Source organism: Salvelinus fontinalis, chromosome 21 (genome assembly GCF_029448725.1).
Source record: "Salvelinus fontinalis isolate EN_2023a chromosome 21, ASM2944872v1, whole genome shotgun sequence".
In the NCBI taxonomy this organism is placed as follows: Eukaryota; Metazoa; Chordata; class Actinopteri; order Salmoniformes; family Salmonidae; genus Salvelinus; species Salvelinus fontinalis.
Window position 1 is genome coordinate 85,001 of NC_074685.1, and position 15,000 is coordinate 100,000.

The 15,000-nt window shown below is 39.9% G+C and overlaps 1 protein-coding gene across 1 annotated transcript in view; it reads left to right on the forward strand.

Annotated features, from left to right (window-relative positions):
- The window catches only part of LOC129819106 (netrin receptor DCC-like), a 241,853-nt gene that overhangs the window by 72,862 nt on the left and 153,991 nt on the right, over positions 1-15,000 (forward strand). The window contains exon 10 of the mRNA XM_055875675.1: positions 1,167-1,361. Within this exon, the coding sequence (XP_055731650.1) occupies positions 1,167-1,361 (195 nt within the window). The remainder of the gene's footprint in view (positions 1-1,166; positions 1,362-15,000) is intronic.

A 15,000-nucleotide genomic window follows, 5' to 3' on the forward strand; every position in this document is an offset into this window, starting at 1 on the left:
TCCTCCTCCACCACCATGTCTATCTCTCTCCCTTTCTGTCTCTATTCTCCTCTTCCTCCTCTACCACCATGTCTCTCTCTGTCTCTATTCTCCTCTTCCTCCTCTACCACCATGTCTCTCTCTGTCTCTATTCTCCTCTTCCTCGTCCACTACCAAGTCTCTCTCTGTCTCTATTCCCCGAGGCAGGGCTGGACTCTTGTATTCAGACACGTCCGTCTTTTTTCCGCGTGTTTGTAAGTGATGTGTTTAAATATTTAGACAGTGGTGAGACCAAGAAGTATTAAACAGTTTTAACATATTGAGCATCGTACAAACCTGCTGTGCAATTTGATGGCGATGATACTTAGCAATGCTGGACTGACTGGCAGCCTTTAAACTCTAAAGTAACAAAACGTCTAGTTCCACTGTGCTGCCGTCTCAAATGGCAACCTATTACTAATGTAGTACACAGGGCCAATAGGGCTCTGGTCGAAAAATAGTGCACTAAATAAGGAATCGTGTGCCATTTGGTACTCGGCTACTAACTGTGCCTGGCACGACTTAAAAGCATTTTTTGTTTCATATAAATTATACATAACCTGACCATAACAAGCTCTGGCAGCCAGGAAATTAGGAAGGAGATGTAAACAGGTAATATATCGAGGAGAGTGGCGAGATAAGGAAGGGATCAATCAGACAGATGGCTTTAGGAGATGACAAGGGACCTAATGTAATTCTAATGGATTATCACTCAATAAACTGATATTAACCTCAGAATGTATTTTTTTTTTTTTTGGCGTCCTCTTTTCCTTTAGAGGATTATCACAAACTGTCGGATCACATTAGAGGAGCTTTAGTTAGAAGGGATGTTCGTATTGTTTTCTTATTGGATTGGATTTGATTTGATTTGACATGAAACAAATCAGACGTACGAGTCGATAAACTGTCGAAAAATATCCTCAAAGGATGAACACAAAACGTTGGTCCCGTGTCTCTCCGTTGGTAGAGCGTTGCACTTGACAACGCCAGGATCGTGGGTCCGATTCCCAGGAAACACCTGTATGTTAAATGTCTACATCCATGACTGTTTATATATATATATTATCCTTGTTACATTTTAGGCCCGTTTCCACGGTGATTCCGTGTTATCTCGAAGCATTCCAATTTGTCGTACATTTCTTTTTCAGAGAGCCAAGTCCCGAATCAACCGAGTTCCCTCCACGTCCGACCCCTGCCCAACAGCATCATCATGAGCTGGACTCCTCCCCTCAACCCCAACATCCTAGTACGGGGCTACATCATTGGCTACGGAGTAGGAAGTCCCTACGCTGAGACGGTCAGGGTAGACAGCAAGCAGCGATACTACTCCATAGAAAACCTGGGTGAGTTCTCTTCTACACTTTGGTTGAACAAGACTAAACATTGTCTGGTTAGTGGTAGTACTACATATTAAACATGGTACCAGTCTGGTTAGTGGTAGTACTACATATTAAACATGGTACCAGTCTGGTTAGTGGTAGTACTACATACTAAACATGGTACCAGTCTGGTTAGTGGTAGTACTACATATTAAACATGGTACCAGTCTGGTTAGTGGTAGTACTACATACTAAACATGGTACCAGTCTGGTTAGTGGTAGTACTACATATTAAACATGGTACCAGTCTGGTTAGTGGTAGTACTACATATTAAACATGGTACCAGTCTGGTTAGTGGTAGTACTACATATTAAACATGGTCTGGTTAGTGGTAGTACTACATATTAAACATGGTACCAGTCTGGTTAGTGGTAGTACTACATACTAAACACGGTACCAGTCTGGTTAGTGGTAGTACTACATACTAAACATGGTACCAGTCTGGTTAGTGGTAGTACTACATACTAAACACGGTACCAGTCTGGTTAGTGGTAGTACTACATACTAAACATGGTACCAGTCTGGTTAGTGGTAGTACTACATACTAAACATGGTACCAGTCTGGTTAGTGGTAGTACTACATACTAAACATGGTACCAGTCTGGTTAGTGGTAGTACTACATATTAAACATGGTACCAGTCTGGTTAGTGGTAGTACTACATATTAAACATGGTACCAGTCTGGTTAGTGGTAGTACTACATATTAAACATGGTACCAGTCTGGTTAGTGGTAGTACTACATATTAAACATGGTACCAGTCTGGTTAGTGGTAGTACTACATATTAAACATGGTACCAGTCTGGTTAGTGGTAGTACTACATATTAAACATGGTACCAGTCTGGTTAGTGGTAGTACTACATATTAAACATGGTACCAGTCTGGTTAGTGGTAGTACTACATATTAAACATGGTACCAGTCTGGTTAGTGGTAGTACTACATATTAAACATGGTACCAGTCTGGTTAGTGGTAGTACTACTTACTAAACACGGTACCAGTCTGGTTAGTGGTAGTACTACATATTAAACATGGTACCAGTCTGGTTAGTGGTAGTACTACATACTAAACACGGTACCAGTCTGGTTAGTGGTAGTACTACATATTAAACATTGTCTGGTTAGTGGTAGTACTACATATTAAACACGGTACCAGTCTGGTTAGTGGTAGTACTACATACTAAACATGGTACCAGTCTGGTTAGTGGTAGTACTACATATTAAACATGGTACCAGTCTGGTTAGTGGTAGTACTACATACTAAACACGGTACCAGTCTGGTTAGTGGTAGTACTACATATTAAACATGGTACCAGTCTGGTTAGTGGTAGTACTACATATTAAACATGGTACCAGTCTGGTTAGTGGTAGTACTACATATTAAACATTGTCTGGTTAGTGGTAGTACTACATATTAAACATGGTACCAGTCTGGTTAGTGGTAGTACTACATATTAAACACGGTACCAGTCTGGTTAGTGGTAGTACTACATACTAAACATGGTACCAGTCTGGTTAGTGGTAGTACTACATACTAAACATTGTCTGGTTAGTGGTAGTACTACATACTAAACACGGTACCAGTCTGGTTAGTGGTAGTACTACATATTAAACATTGTCTGGTTAGTGGTAGTACTACATACTAAACATGGTACCAGTCTGGTTAGTGGTAGTACTACATACTAAACACGGTACCAGTCTGGTTAGTGGTAGTACTACATATTAAACACGGTACCAGTCTGGTTAGTGGTAGTACTACATACTAAACACGGTACCAGTCTGGTTAGTGGTAGTACTACATACTAAACACGGTACCAGTCTGGTTAGTGGTAGTACTACATACTAAACACGGTACCAGTCTGGTTAGTGGTAGTACTACATACTAAACACGGTACCAGTCTGGTTAGTGGTAGTACTACATACTAAACACGGTACCAGTCTGGTTAGTGGTAGTACTACATACTAAACACGGTACCAGTCTGGTTAGTGGTAGTACTACATATTAAACATTGTCTGGTTAGTGGTAGTACTACATACTAAACATGGTACCAGTCTGGTTAGTGGTAGTACTACATATTAAACATGGTACCAGTCTGGTTAGTGGTAGTACTACATACTAAACATGGTACCAGTCTGGTTAGTGGTAGTACTACATATTAAACATGGTACCAGTCTGGTTAGTGGTAGTACTACATATTAAACATGGTCTGGTTAGTGGTAGTACTACATACTAAACACGGTACCAGTCTGGTTAGTGGTAGTACTACATATTAAACATGGTACCAGTCTGGTTAGTGGTAGTACTACATATTAAACATGGTACCAGTCTGGTTAGTGGTAGTACTACATATTAAACATGGTACCAGTCTGGTTAGTGGTAGTACTACATATTAAACATGGTACCAGTCTGGTTAGTGGTAGTACTACATACTAAACATTGTCTGGTTAGTGGTAGTACTACATACTAAACACGGTACCAGTCTGGTTAGTGGTAGTACTACATATTAAACATTGTCTGGTTAGTGGTAGTACTACATACTAAACATGGTACCAGTCTGGTTAGTGGTAGTACTACATACTAAACACGGTACCAGTCTGGTTAGTGGTAGTACTACATATTAAACACGGTACCAGTCTGGTTAGTGGTAGTACTACATACTAAACACGGTACCAGTCTGGTTAGTGGTAGTACTACATACTAAACACGGTACCAGTCTGGTTAGCGGTAGTACTACATACTAAACACGGTACCAGTCTGGTTAGTGGTAGTACTACATACTAAACACGGTACCAGTCTGGTTAGTGGTAGTACTACATACTAAACACGGTACCAGTCTGGTTAGTGGTAGTACTACATACTAAACACGGTACCAGTCTGGTTAGTGGTAGTACTACATATTAAACATTGTCTGGTTAGTGGTAGTACTACATACTAAACATGGTACCAGTCTGGTTAGTGGTAGTACTACATATTAAACATGGTACCAGTCTGGTTAGTGGTAGTACTACATACTAAACATGGTACCAGTCTGGTTAGTGGTAGTACTACATATTAAACATGGTACCAGTCTGGTTAGTGGTAGTACTACATATTAAACATGGTCTGGTTAGTGGTAGTACTACATACTAAACACGGTACCAGTCTGGTTAGTGGTAGTACTACATATTAAACATGGTACCAGTCTGGTTAGTGATAGTACTACATACTAAACATGGTACCAGTCTGGTTAGTGGTAGTACTACATACTAAACATGGTACCAGTCTGGTTAGTGGTAGTACTACATATTAAACATGGTACCAGTCTGGTTAGTGGTAGTACTACATATTAAACATGGTACCAGTCTGGTTAGTGGTAGTACTACATATTAAACACGGTACCAGTCTGGTTAGTGGTAGTACTACATATTAAACATGGTACCAGTCTGGTTAGTGGTAGTACTACATACTAAACATGGTACCAGTCTGGTTAGTGGTAGTACTACATACTAAACACGGTACCAGTCTGGTTAGTGGTAGTACTACATACTAAACATGGTACCAGTCTGGTTAGTGGTAGTACTACATATTAAACATGGTCTGGTTAGTGGTAGTACTACATATTAAACATGGTCTGGTTAGTGGTAGTACTACATATTAAACATGGTACCAGTCTGGTTAGTGGTAGTACTACATACTAAACATGGTACCAGTCTGGTTAGTGGTAGTACTACATACTAAACATCGTCTGGTTAGTGGTAGTACTACATATTAAACATGGTACCAGTCTGGTTAGTGGTAGTACTACATATTAAACACGGTACCAGTCTGGTTAGTGGTAGTACTACATATTAAACATGGTACCAGTCTGGTTAGTGGTAGTACTACATACTAAACATCGTCTGGTTAGTGGTAGTACTACATATTAAACACGGTACCAGTCTGGTTAGTGGTAGTACTACATATTAAACATGGTACCAGTCTGGTTAGTGGTAGTACTACATATTAAACACGGTACCAGTCTGGTTAGTGGTAGTACTACATATTAAACATGGTACCAGTCTGGTTAGTGGTAGTACTACATACTAAACATCGTCTGGTTAGTGGTAGTACTACATATTAAACACGGTACCAGTCTGGTTAGTGGTAGTACTACATACTAAACATGGTACCAGTCTGGTTAGTGGTAGTACTACATATTAAACATGGTACCAGTCTGGTTAGTGGTAGTACTACATATTAAACATTGTCTGGTTAGTGGTAGTACTACATACTAAACATGGTACCAGTCTGGTTAGTGGTAGTACTACATATTAAACATGGTACCAGTCTGGTTAGTGGTAGTACTACATATTAAACATGGTACCAGTCTGGTTAGTGGTAGTACTACATACTAAACATGGTACCAGTCTGGTTAGTGGTAGTACTACATTCTAAACATGGTACCAGTCTGGTTAGTGGTAGTACTACATATTAAACATGGTACCAGTCTGGTTAGTGGTAGTACTACATACTAAACACGGTACCAGTCTGGTTAGTGGTAGTACTACATACTAAACATGGTACCAGTCTGGTTAGTGGTAGTACTACATACTAAACATGGTACCAGTCTGGTTAGTGGTAGTACTACATATTAAACATGGTACCAGTCTGGTTAGTGGTAGTACTACATACTAAACATGGTACCAGTCTGGTTAGTGGTAGTACTACATACTAAACACGGTACCAGTCTGGTTAGTGGTAGTACTACATATTAAACATGGTACCAGTCTGGTTAGTGGTAGTACTACATACTAAACATGGTACCAGTCTGGTTAGTGGTAGTACTACATACTAAACACGGTACCAGTCTGGTTAGTGGTAGTACTACATACTAAACATGGTACCAGTCTGGTTAGTGGTAGTACTACATATTAAACATGGTCTGGTTAGTGGTAGTACTACATATTAAACATGGTACCAGTCTGGTTAGTGGTAGAACTACATACTAAACATGGTACCAGTCTGGTTAGTGGTAGTACTACATACTAAACATCGTCTGGTTAGTGGTAGTACTACATATTAAACACGGTACCAGTCTGGTTAGTGGTAGTACTACATATTAAACATGGTACCAGTCTGGTTAGTGGTAGTACTACATATTAAACACGGTACCAGTCTGGTTAGTGGTAGTACTACATATTAAACATGGTACCAGTCTGGTTAGTGGTAGTACTACATACTAAACATCGTCTGGTTAGTGGTAGTACTACATATTAAACACGGTACCAGTCTGGTTAGTGGTAGTACTACATATTAAACATGGTACCAGTCTGGTTAGTGGTAGTACTACATATTAAACACGGTACCAGTCTGGTTAGTGGTAGTACTACATATTAAACATGGTACCAGTCTGGTTAGTGGTAGTACTACATACTAAACATCGTCTGGTTAGTGGTAGTACTACATATTAAACACGGTACCAGTCTGGTTAGTGGTAGTACTACATACTAAACATGGTACCAGTCTGGTTAGTGGTAGTACTACATATTAAACACGGTACCAGTCTGGTTAGTGGTAGTACTACATATTAAACATGGTACCAGTCTGGTTAGTGGTAGTACTACATACTAAACATCGTCTGGTTAGTGGTAGTACTACATATTAAACACGGTACCAGTCTGGTTAGTGGTAGTACTACATATTAAACATGGTACCAGTCTGGTTAGTGGTAGTACTACATATTAAACACGGTACCAGTCTGGTTAGTGGTAGTACTACATATTAAACATGGTACCAGTCTGGTTAGTGGTAGTACTACATACTAAACATCGTCTGGTTAGTGGTAGTACTACATATTAAACACGGTACCAGTCTGGTTAGTGGTAGTACTACATACTAAACATGGTACCAGTCTGGTTAGTGGTAGTACTACATATTAAACATGGTACCAGTCTGGTTAGTGGTAGTACTACATACTAAACACGGTACCAGTCTGGTTAGTGGTAGTACTACATATTAAACATGGTACCAGTCTGGTTAGTGGTAGTACTACATATTAAACATGGTACCAGTCTGGTTAGTGGTAGTACTACATATTAAACATTGTCTGGTTAGTGGTAGTACTACATACTAAACATGGTACCAGTCTGGTTAGTGGTAGTACTACATATTAAACATGGTACCAGTCTGGTTAGTGGTAGTACTACATATTAAACATGGTACCAGTCTGGTTAGTGGTAGTACTACATATTAAACATGGTACCAGTCTGGTTAGTGGTAGTACTACATATTAAACATGGTACCAGTCTGGTTAGTGGTAGTACTACATACTAAACATGGTACCAGTCTGGTTAGTGTTAGTACTACATACTAAACATGGTACCAGTCTGGTTAGTGGTAGTACTACATATTAAACACGGTACCAGTCTGGTTAGTGGTAGTACTACATATTAAACATGGTACCAGTCTGGTTAGTGGTAGTACTACATATTAAACACGGTACCAGTCTGGTTAGTGGTAGTACTACATATTAAACATGGTACCAGTCTGGTTAGTGGTAGTACTACATACTAAACATCGTCTGGTTAGTGGTAGTACTACATATTAAACACGGTACCAGTCTGGTTAGTGGTAGTACTACATATTAAACATGGTACCAGTCTGGTTAGTGGTAGTACTACATATTAAACACGGTACCAGTCTGGTTAGTGGTAGTACTACATATTAAACATGGTACCAGTCTGGTTAGTGGTAGTACTACATACTAAACATCGTCTGGTTAGTGGTAGTACTACATATTAAACACGGTACCAGTCTGGTTAGTGGTAGTACTACATACTAAACATGGTACCAGTCTGGTTAGTGGTAGTACTACATATTAAACATGGTACCAGTCTGGTTAGTGGTAGTACTACATATTAAACATTGTCTGGTAACTGGTAGTACTACATACTAAACATGGTACCAGTCTGGTTAGTGGTAGTACTACATATTAAACATGGTACCAGTCTGGTTAGTGGTAGTACTACATATTAAACATGGTACCAGTCTGGTTAGTGGTAGTACTACATACTAAACATGGTACCAGTCTGGTTAGTGGTAGTACTACATACTAAACATGGTACCAGTCTGGTTAGTGGTAGTACTACATATTAAACATGGTACCAGTCTGGTTAGTGGTAGTACTCCATACTAAACATGGTACCAGTCTGGTTAGTGGTAGTACTACATATTAAACATGGTACCAGTCTGGTTAGTGGTAGTACTACATACTAAACACGGTACCAGTCTGGTTAGTGGTAGTACTACATACTAAACATGGTACCAGTCTGGTTAGTGGTAGTACTACATACTAAACATGGTACCAGTCTGGTTAGTGGTAGTACTACATATTAAACATGGTACCAGTCTGGTTAGTGGTAGTACTACATACTAAACATGGTACCAGTCTGGTTAGTGGTAGTACTACATATTAAACATGGTACCAGTCTGGTTAGTGGTAGTACTACATACTAAACACGGTACCAGTCTGGTTAGTGGTAGTACTACATATTAAACATGGTACCAGTCTGGTTAGTGGTAGTACTACATACTAAACATGGTACCAGTCTGGTTAGTGGTAGTACTACATATTAAACATGGTACCAGTCTGGTTAGTGGTAGTACTACATACTAAACACGGTACCAGTCTGGTTAGTGGTAGTACTACATATTAAACATGGTACCAGTCTGGTTAGTGGTAGTACTACATACTAAACATGGTACCAGTCTGGTTAGTGGTAGTACTACATACTAAACACGGTACCAGTCTGGTTAGTGGTAGTACTACATACTAAACATGGTACCAGTCTGGTTAGTGGTAGTACTACATATTAAACATGGTACCAGTCTGGTTAGTGGTAGTACCCTCTGTCTCCCTTTGTATCTGTGTCGCTCTATATACAGTTGAAGTCGGAAGTTTACATACACCTTAGCCAAATACATTTAAACTCAGTTTTTCACAATTCCTGACATTTAATCCTAGTAAAAATTGTTTTATCTCAGTTAGGATCACCACTTTATTTTAAGAATGTGAAATGTCAGAATAATAGTAGAGAGAATTATTTATTTCAGCTTTTCTTTCTTTCATCACATTCCCAGTGGGTCAGAAGTTTACATACACTCAATTAGTATTTGTTAGCATTGCCTTTAAATTGTTTAACTTGGGTCAAACGTTTTGGGTAGCCTTCCACAAGCTTCCCACAATAAGTTGAGTGAATTTTGGCCCATTCCTCCTGACAGAGCTGGTGTAACTGAGTCAGGTTTGCAGGCCTCCTTGCTCGCACATGCTTTTTCAGTTCTGCCCACAAATGTTCTGTAGGATTGAGGTCAGGGCTTTGTGATGGCCACTCCAATACCTTGACTTTGTTGTCCTTAACCTCTAACGAGCACCTACCCCGGGTCCGGGAGCACCCCCCCCCCCCCCCCCCACACTGATTAGCATCGCTAGCATAGCGTCACAATTAAATAGTAGCATCTAAATATCATTAAATCACAAGTCCAAGACACCTAATGAAAGATACAGATCCTGTGAATAAAGCCACCATTTCAGATTTTTAAAATGTTTTACAGGGAAGACAAAATATGTAAATCTATTAGCTAACCACGTTAGCAAAAGACATCACTTTTCTAACTCCATCAGTTTCTTACTCCATCAGGTGCTATCACCAATTTGGCTAAACTAAGATATTGATAGCCACTAACCAAGAAAAAACCTAATCAGATGACAGTCTGATAACATATTTATGGTATAGGATAGGTTTTGTTAGAAAAATGTGCATATTTCAGGTAGATTTCATAGTTTACAATTGCACCCACCGTCACAAATGGACTAGAATAAATAAATAGAGCAACGTGTATTACCTAATTACTAATCATCAAACATTTCGTAAAAATACACAGCATACACTAATCGAAAGACACAGATCCTGTGAATACAGACAATATTTCAGATTTTCTAAGTGTCTTACAGCGAAAACACAATAAATCGTTATATTAGCATACCACATGTTCAAACATTACCCCAGCATTGATTCTAGCCAAAGAGAGCGATAACGTCAACATTGCCAAAATATCTTAATTTTTTCACTAACCTTCTCAGAATTCTTCCGATGACATTCCTGTAACATCATATTACACAATCCATATAGAGTTTGATCGAAAATGTGCATATTTAGCGGCACAAATCGTGCTTACACAATGGAAATACTGTCCAACTACTCAAGCAATCTGCCCGGCAGCATCATGATAATACAACTATTTTTATCGAAAACTATTCATAAACTTGACTAAAAAAATACAGGTTGGCCATGAAGCGAAAGATGCATTAGTTATTAATGCAACCGCTAAGTTAGATTTTTAAAATTAACGTTACTAGACATACAGTGTGCGTTACAGACAGACTAGTGCCGCAATAACGGCGTCACTATTTGCCATTATTGAGTTTACATTTTTCCACATAAAAATGGAATAACATCATAAATAGCTCTTACTTTTCGACGAGCTTCCATCGGAATCTTGGCCAAGTGGTACTTTTGTCCAAAAGAATCGTTGCTTGGTTGTAAAACGTTGCATTCAACTTCTGATATAGCAGCTAACTATAGCTAACAATTGCTAACATTAGCTAACGTGTCCAAATCCTCAATACGCAATACTGAGGAAATTCCGAAAAATAGCAATATACTCGCATAATCTGATATAACTCGGTTTCAAATAGCTTCGTTATGATGTTTCTAACACCTATATCAAATTAAATTACAGACTGATATATCTAAAGTTCATTAGTGAGCGTTCGAAAATGGCATCCCCAGGTCTCTCTCTGCGTAAAGTTCAACGTCGAAAAGAAGGCGTACCTCACTCCTTGGTCTTTTATAACCTCTGAGAGTTACGTAGGAACCCCATTCCACTTCTCATTGCTTACTGACATCCAGGGGAAGGCGGGTGCAGTTCGTGTCGTTCCATAGGATATACACACCCCTTTAAACTTCGCTCTCAGACCTTCGCAAAACCTGTCATGGATTTCGCTGTAGAAAGAGTTCTGTGCCACTCAGAGACATAATTCAAACGGCTATAGAAACTAGATAGTGTTTTCTATCCAATAATAACAATAATATGCATATTGTACGATCAAGAATTGAGTAGGAAGCCGTTTCATCTGTAGAGACAATTATGCTAATTTGAAACAGCACCCCCTATAGTCGCAAGAAGTTAAGCTATTTTGCCACAACTTTGGAAGTATGCTTGGGGTCATTGTTCATTTGGAAGACCCATTTGTGACCAAGCTTTAATTTCCTGACTGATGTCTTGAGATGTTGCTTCAATATACCCACATAATTTTCCATCCTCGTGATGCCATCTATTTTGTGAAGTGCACCAGTCCCTCCTGCAGCCATGCACCCCCACAGCATGATGCTGCCACCCCCGTGCTTCATGGTTGGGATGGTGTTCTTCGGCTTGCTAGCCTTCCCCTTTTTCCTCCAAACATAACGATGGTCATTATGGCCAAACGGTTCTATTTTTGTTTCATCAGACCAGAGGACATTTCTCCAAAAAGTACGATCTTTGTGCCCATGTGCAGTTGCAAACGGTAGTCTGGCTTTTTTATGGCGGTTTTGGAGCAGTGGCTTCTTCCTTGCTGAGCGGCCTTTCAGGTTATGTCTATAGGACTCGTTTTACTGTGGATATAGATACTTGGGTACCTGTTTCCTCCAGCATCTTCACAAGGTCCTTTGCTGTTGTTCTGGGATTGATTTGCATTTTTCGCACTAAAGTACGTTCATCTCTAGGAGACAGAACGCGTCTCCTTCCTGAGCGGTATGACGGCTGCGTGGTCCCATGGTGTTTATACTTGCATACTATTGTTTGTACAGATGAACGTGGTACTTTCAGGCGTTTGGCAATTGCTCCCAAGGATGAACCAGACTTGTGGAGGTCTACAATTTTCTTTCTAAGGTCTTGGCTGATTTCTTTTGATTTTCCCATGATGTCAAGCAAAGAGCCACTGAGTTTGAAGGTAGGCCTTGAAATATATCCACAGGTACACCTCCAATTGACTCAAATTATGTCAATTAGCCTATCAGAAGCTTCTAAAGCCATGACATAATTTTCTGGAATTTTCCAAGCTGTTTAAAGGCACAGTCAACTTAGTGTATGTAAACTTCTGACCCACTGGAATTGTGATACAGTGAATTATAAGTGAAATAATCTGTTTGTAAACAATTGTTGGAAAAAGTACTTGTGTCATTCACAAAGTAGATGTCCTAACAGACTTGCCAAAACTATAGTTTGTTAACAATACATTTGTGGAGTGGTTGAAAAAACGAGTTTTAATGACTTAAATATTTGTAAACTTCTGACTTCAACTGTATGTAAACCACAACGCATCTCAAAGTAGAAGTACTTTCATATAATGTTATTAATTGTGAGGTAATTTAGAGAACCAGGATGTTTCTCTCTCCTTGCATCGGAGCAGAACAGTTAGACAAAAAGGTTGAACACACCAGGAGATCGTCTGTCCGACTACTAACGGCAGTCTGTATTCCGAGCTGTAGCAGTGGGTTTTAGCAGGGCTACTGTACGTGCTCTATTCCTAATGAATACAATCCGGTGGGTTAATCCATCTGCAAATGTTGCATATTTATTATTAATGATGTCGGTGCTTGAATCTTTAGGGAGACTAGCTCGGGGATGAGAATGTCATCGTGGATCTCAGTTTGGATTTATTCCCTGTTCCTTCGAGAGTCGTCTGACCTCTCTCTGTGGTCCTAGGACAGGTCATCTATGGGTCATGTATGGAGGACACTGTCAGAACGAGAGCAGTCAGTCCACATCCAGGACTTAATAACCCCAGATGTTGAAGACAGGTTGTCTGTTATCCTCCAGGTCAACAGCTGTTGAAGAAACGTTGTCTGTTAACCCCCAGGTCACCATCTGTTGAATACAGGTTGTCTGTTAACCCCCAGGTCAACACCTGTTGAATACAGGTTGTCTGTTAACCCCCAGGTCACCATCTGTTGAAGACAGGTTGTTTATTAACCCCCAGGTCAACAGCTGTTGAAGACACGTTGTTTATTAACCCCCAGGTCAACAGATGTTGAAGACAGGTTGTTTATTAACCCCCAGGTCAACAGCTGTTGAAGACAGGTTGTCTGTTAACCCCCAGGTTAACAGCTGTTGAAGACAGGTTGTCTGTTAACCCCCAGGTCAACACCTGTTGAAGACAGGTTGTCTGTTAACCCCCAGGTCAACAGCTGTTGAAGAAACGTTGTCTGTTAACCCCCAGGTTAACAGCTGTTGAAGACAGGTTGTCTGTTAACCCCCAGGTCAACAGCTGTTGAAGACAGGTTGTCTGTTATCCTCCAGGTCAACAGCTGTTGAAGAAACGTTGTTTATTAACCCCCAGGTCAACAGCTGTTGAAGAAACGTTGTTTATTAACCCCCAGGTCAACAGCTGTTGAAGTCAGGTTGTTTATTAACCCCCAGGTCAACAGCTGTCTCGCATACAACAGTTACACCATAGCTGTAAATGGAAGATTGCGAAATTCTCCATGGGACTACTGTTGATGACAAACTGTAAGACTTCAGTCAATGTTGACCTTCTCAGAGTTGGACCAAAGGGGGCTTCTGATAGGAACAGCAGGAGACAAGTATAGTAATCACTATTTACTATTCTGGGTGTAATAGGATTAATCTACAAGATATGTTTAGAGAATTATGCTGTTTTCTGAAACTGGTGGTCATAAAGAAGAAGTATTTCCATTGTTGCTAAGAGTTTTGTCAACAGAATCCTTGTATTTCAGAGTTATCTTTAGACCAATGTTTATATGATTTATTTTTTTAAATATACAGTGTGAAAAAAAAAATCTGTTGAATTTCGAAGACGAGTTTTAATTATGTCAAACTAAATTCCACGTGTGTTGACATGTCTAATAGCACTCATTCTGTTTTTAAAACTGCATTTAATTCGAATCAATTATTTAACAGGAGCGTAAATAAAGAAAACACTTGAAGTTTAAATTAAAATGTAGGAAAATAAAGCACGACCAATTTGCATGAGAAAGGATGCAATAATAGAAGGAATATGCATCCCAGGCACCCTTCAAGTAATGATGTATAATATATATATAGTATATGTATATGTAATGAATAGACATGATCCTGCTGGAGACACGTGTAGAGGGAGACATGATCCTGTTGGAGACACGTGTACAGGGAGACATGATCGTGTTGGAGACATGATCCTGTTGGAGACACGTGTACAGGGAGACATGATCGTGTTGGAGACACTTGTAGAGGGAGACATGATCCTGTTGGAGACACGTGTACAGGGAGACATGATCCTGTTGGAGACATGATCCTGTTGGAGACACGTGTACAGGGAGACATGATCCTGTTGGAGACACGTGTAGAGGGAGACATGATCCTGTTGGAGACACGTGTACAGGGAGACATGATCGTGTTGGAGACATGATCCTGTTGGAGACACGTGTACAGGGAGACATGATCCTGTTGGAGACACGTGTAGAGGGAGACATGATCCTGTTGGAGACACGTGTAGAGGGAGACATGATCCTGTTGGAGACACGTGTAGAGGGAGACATGATCCTGT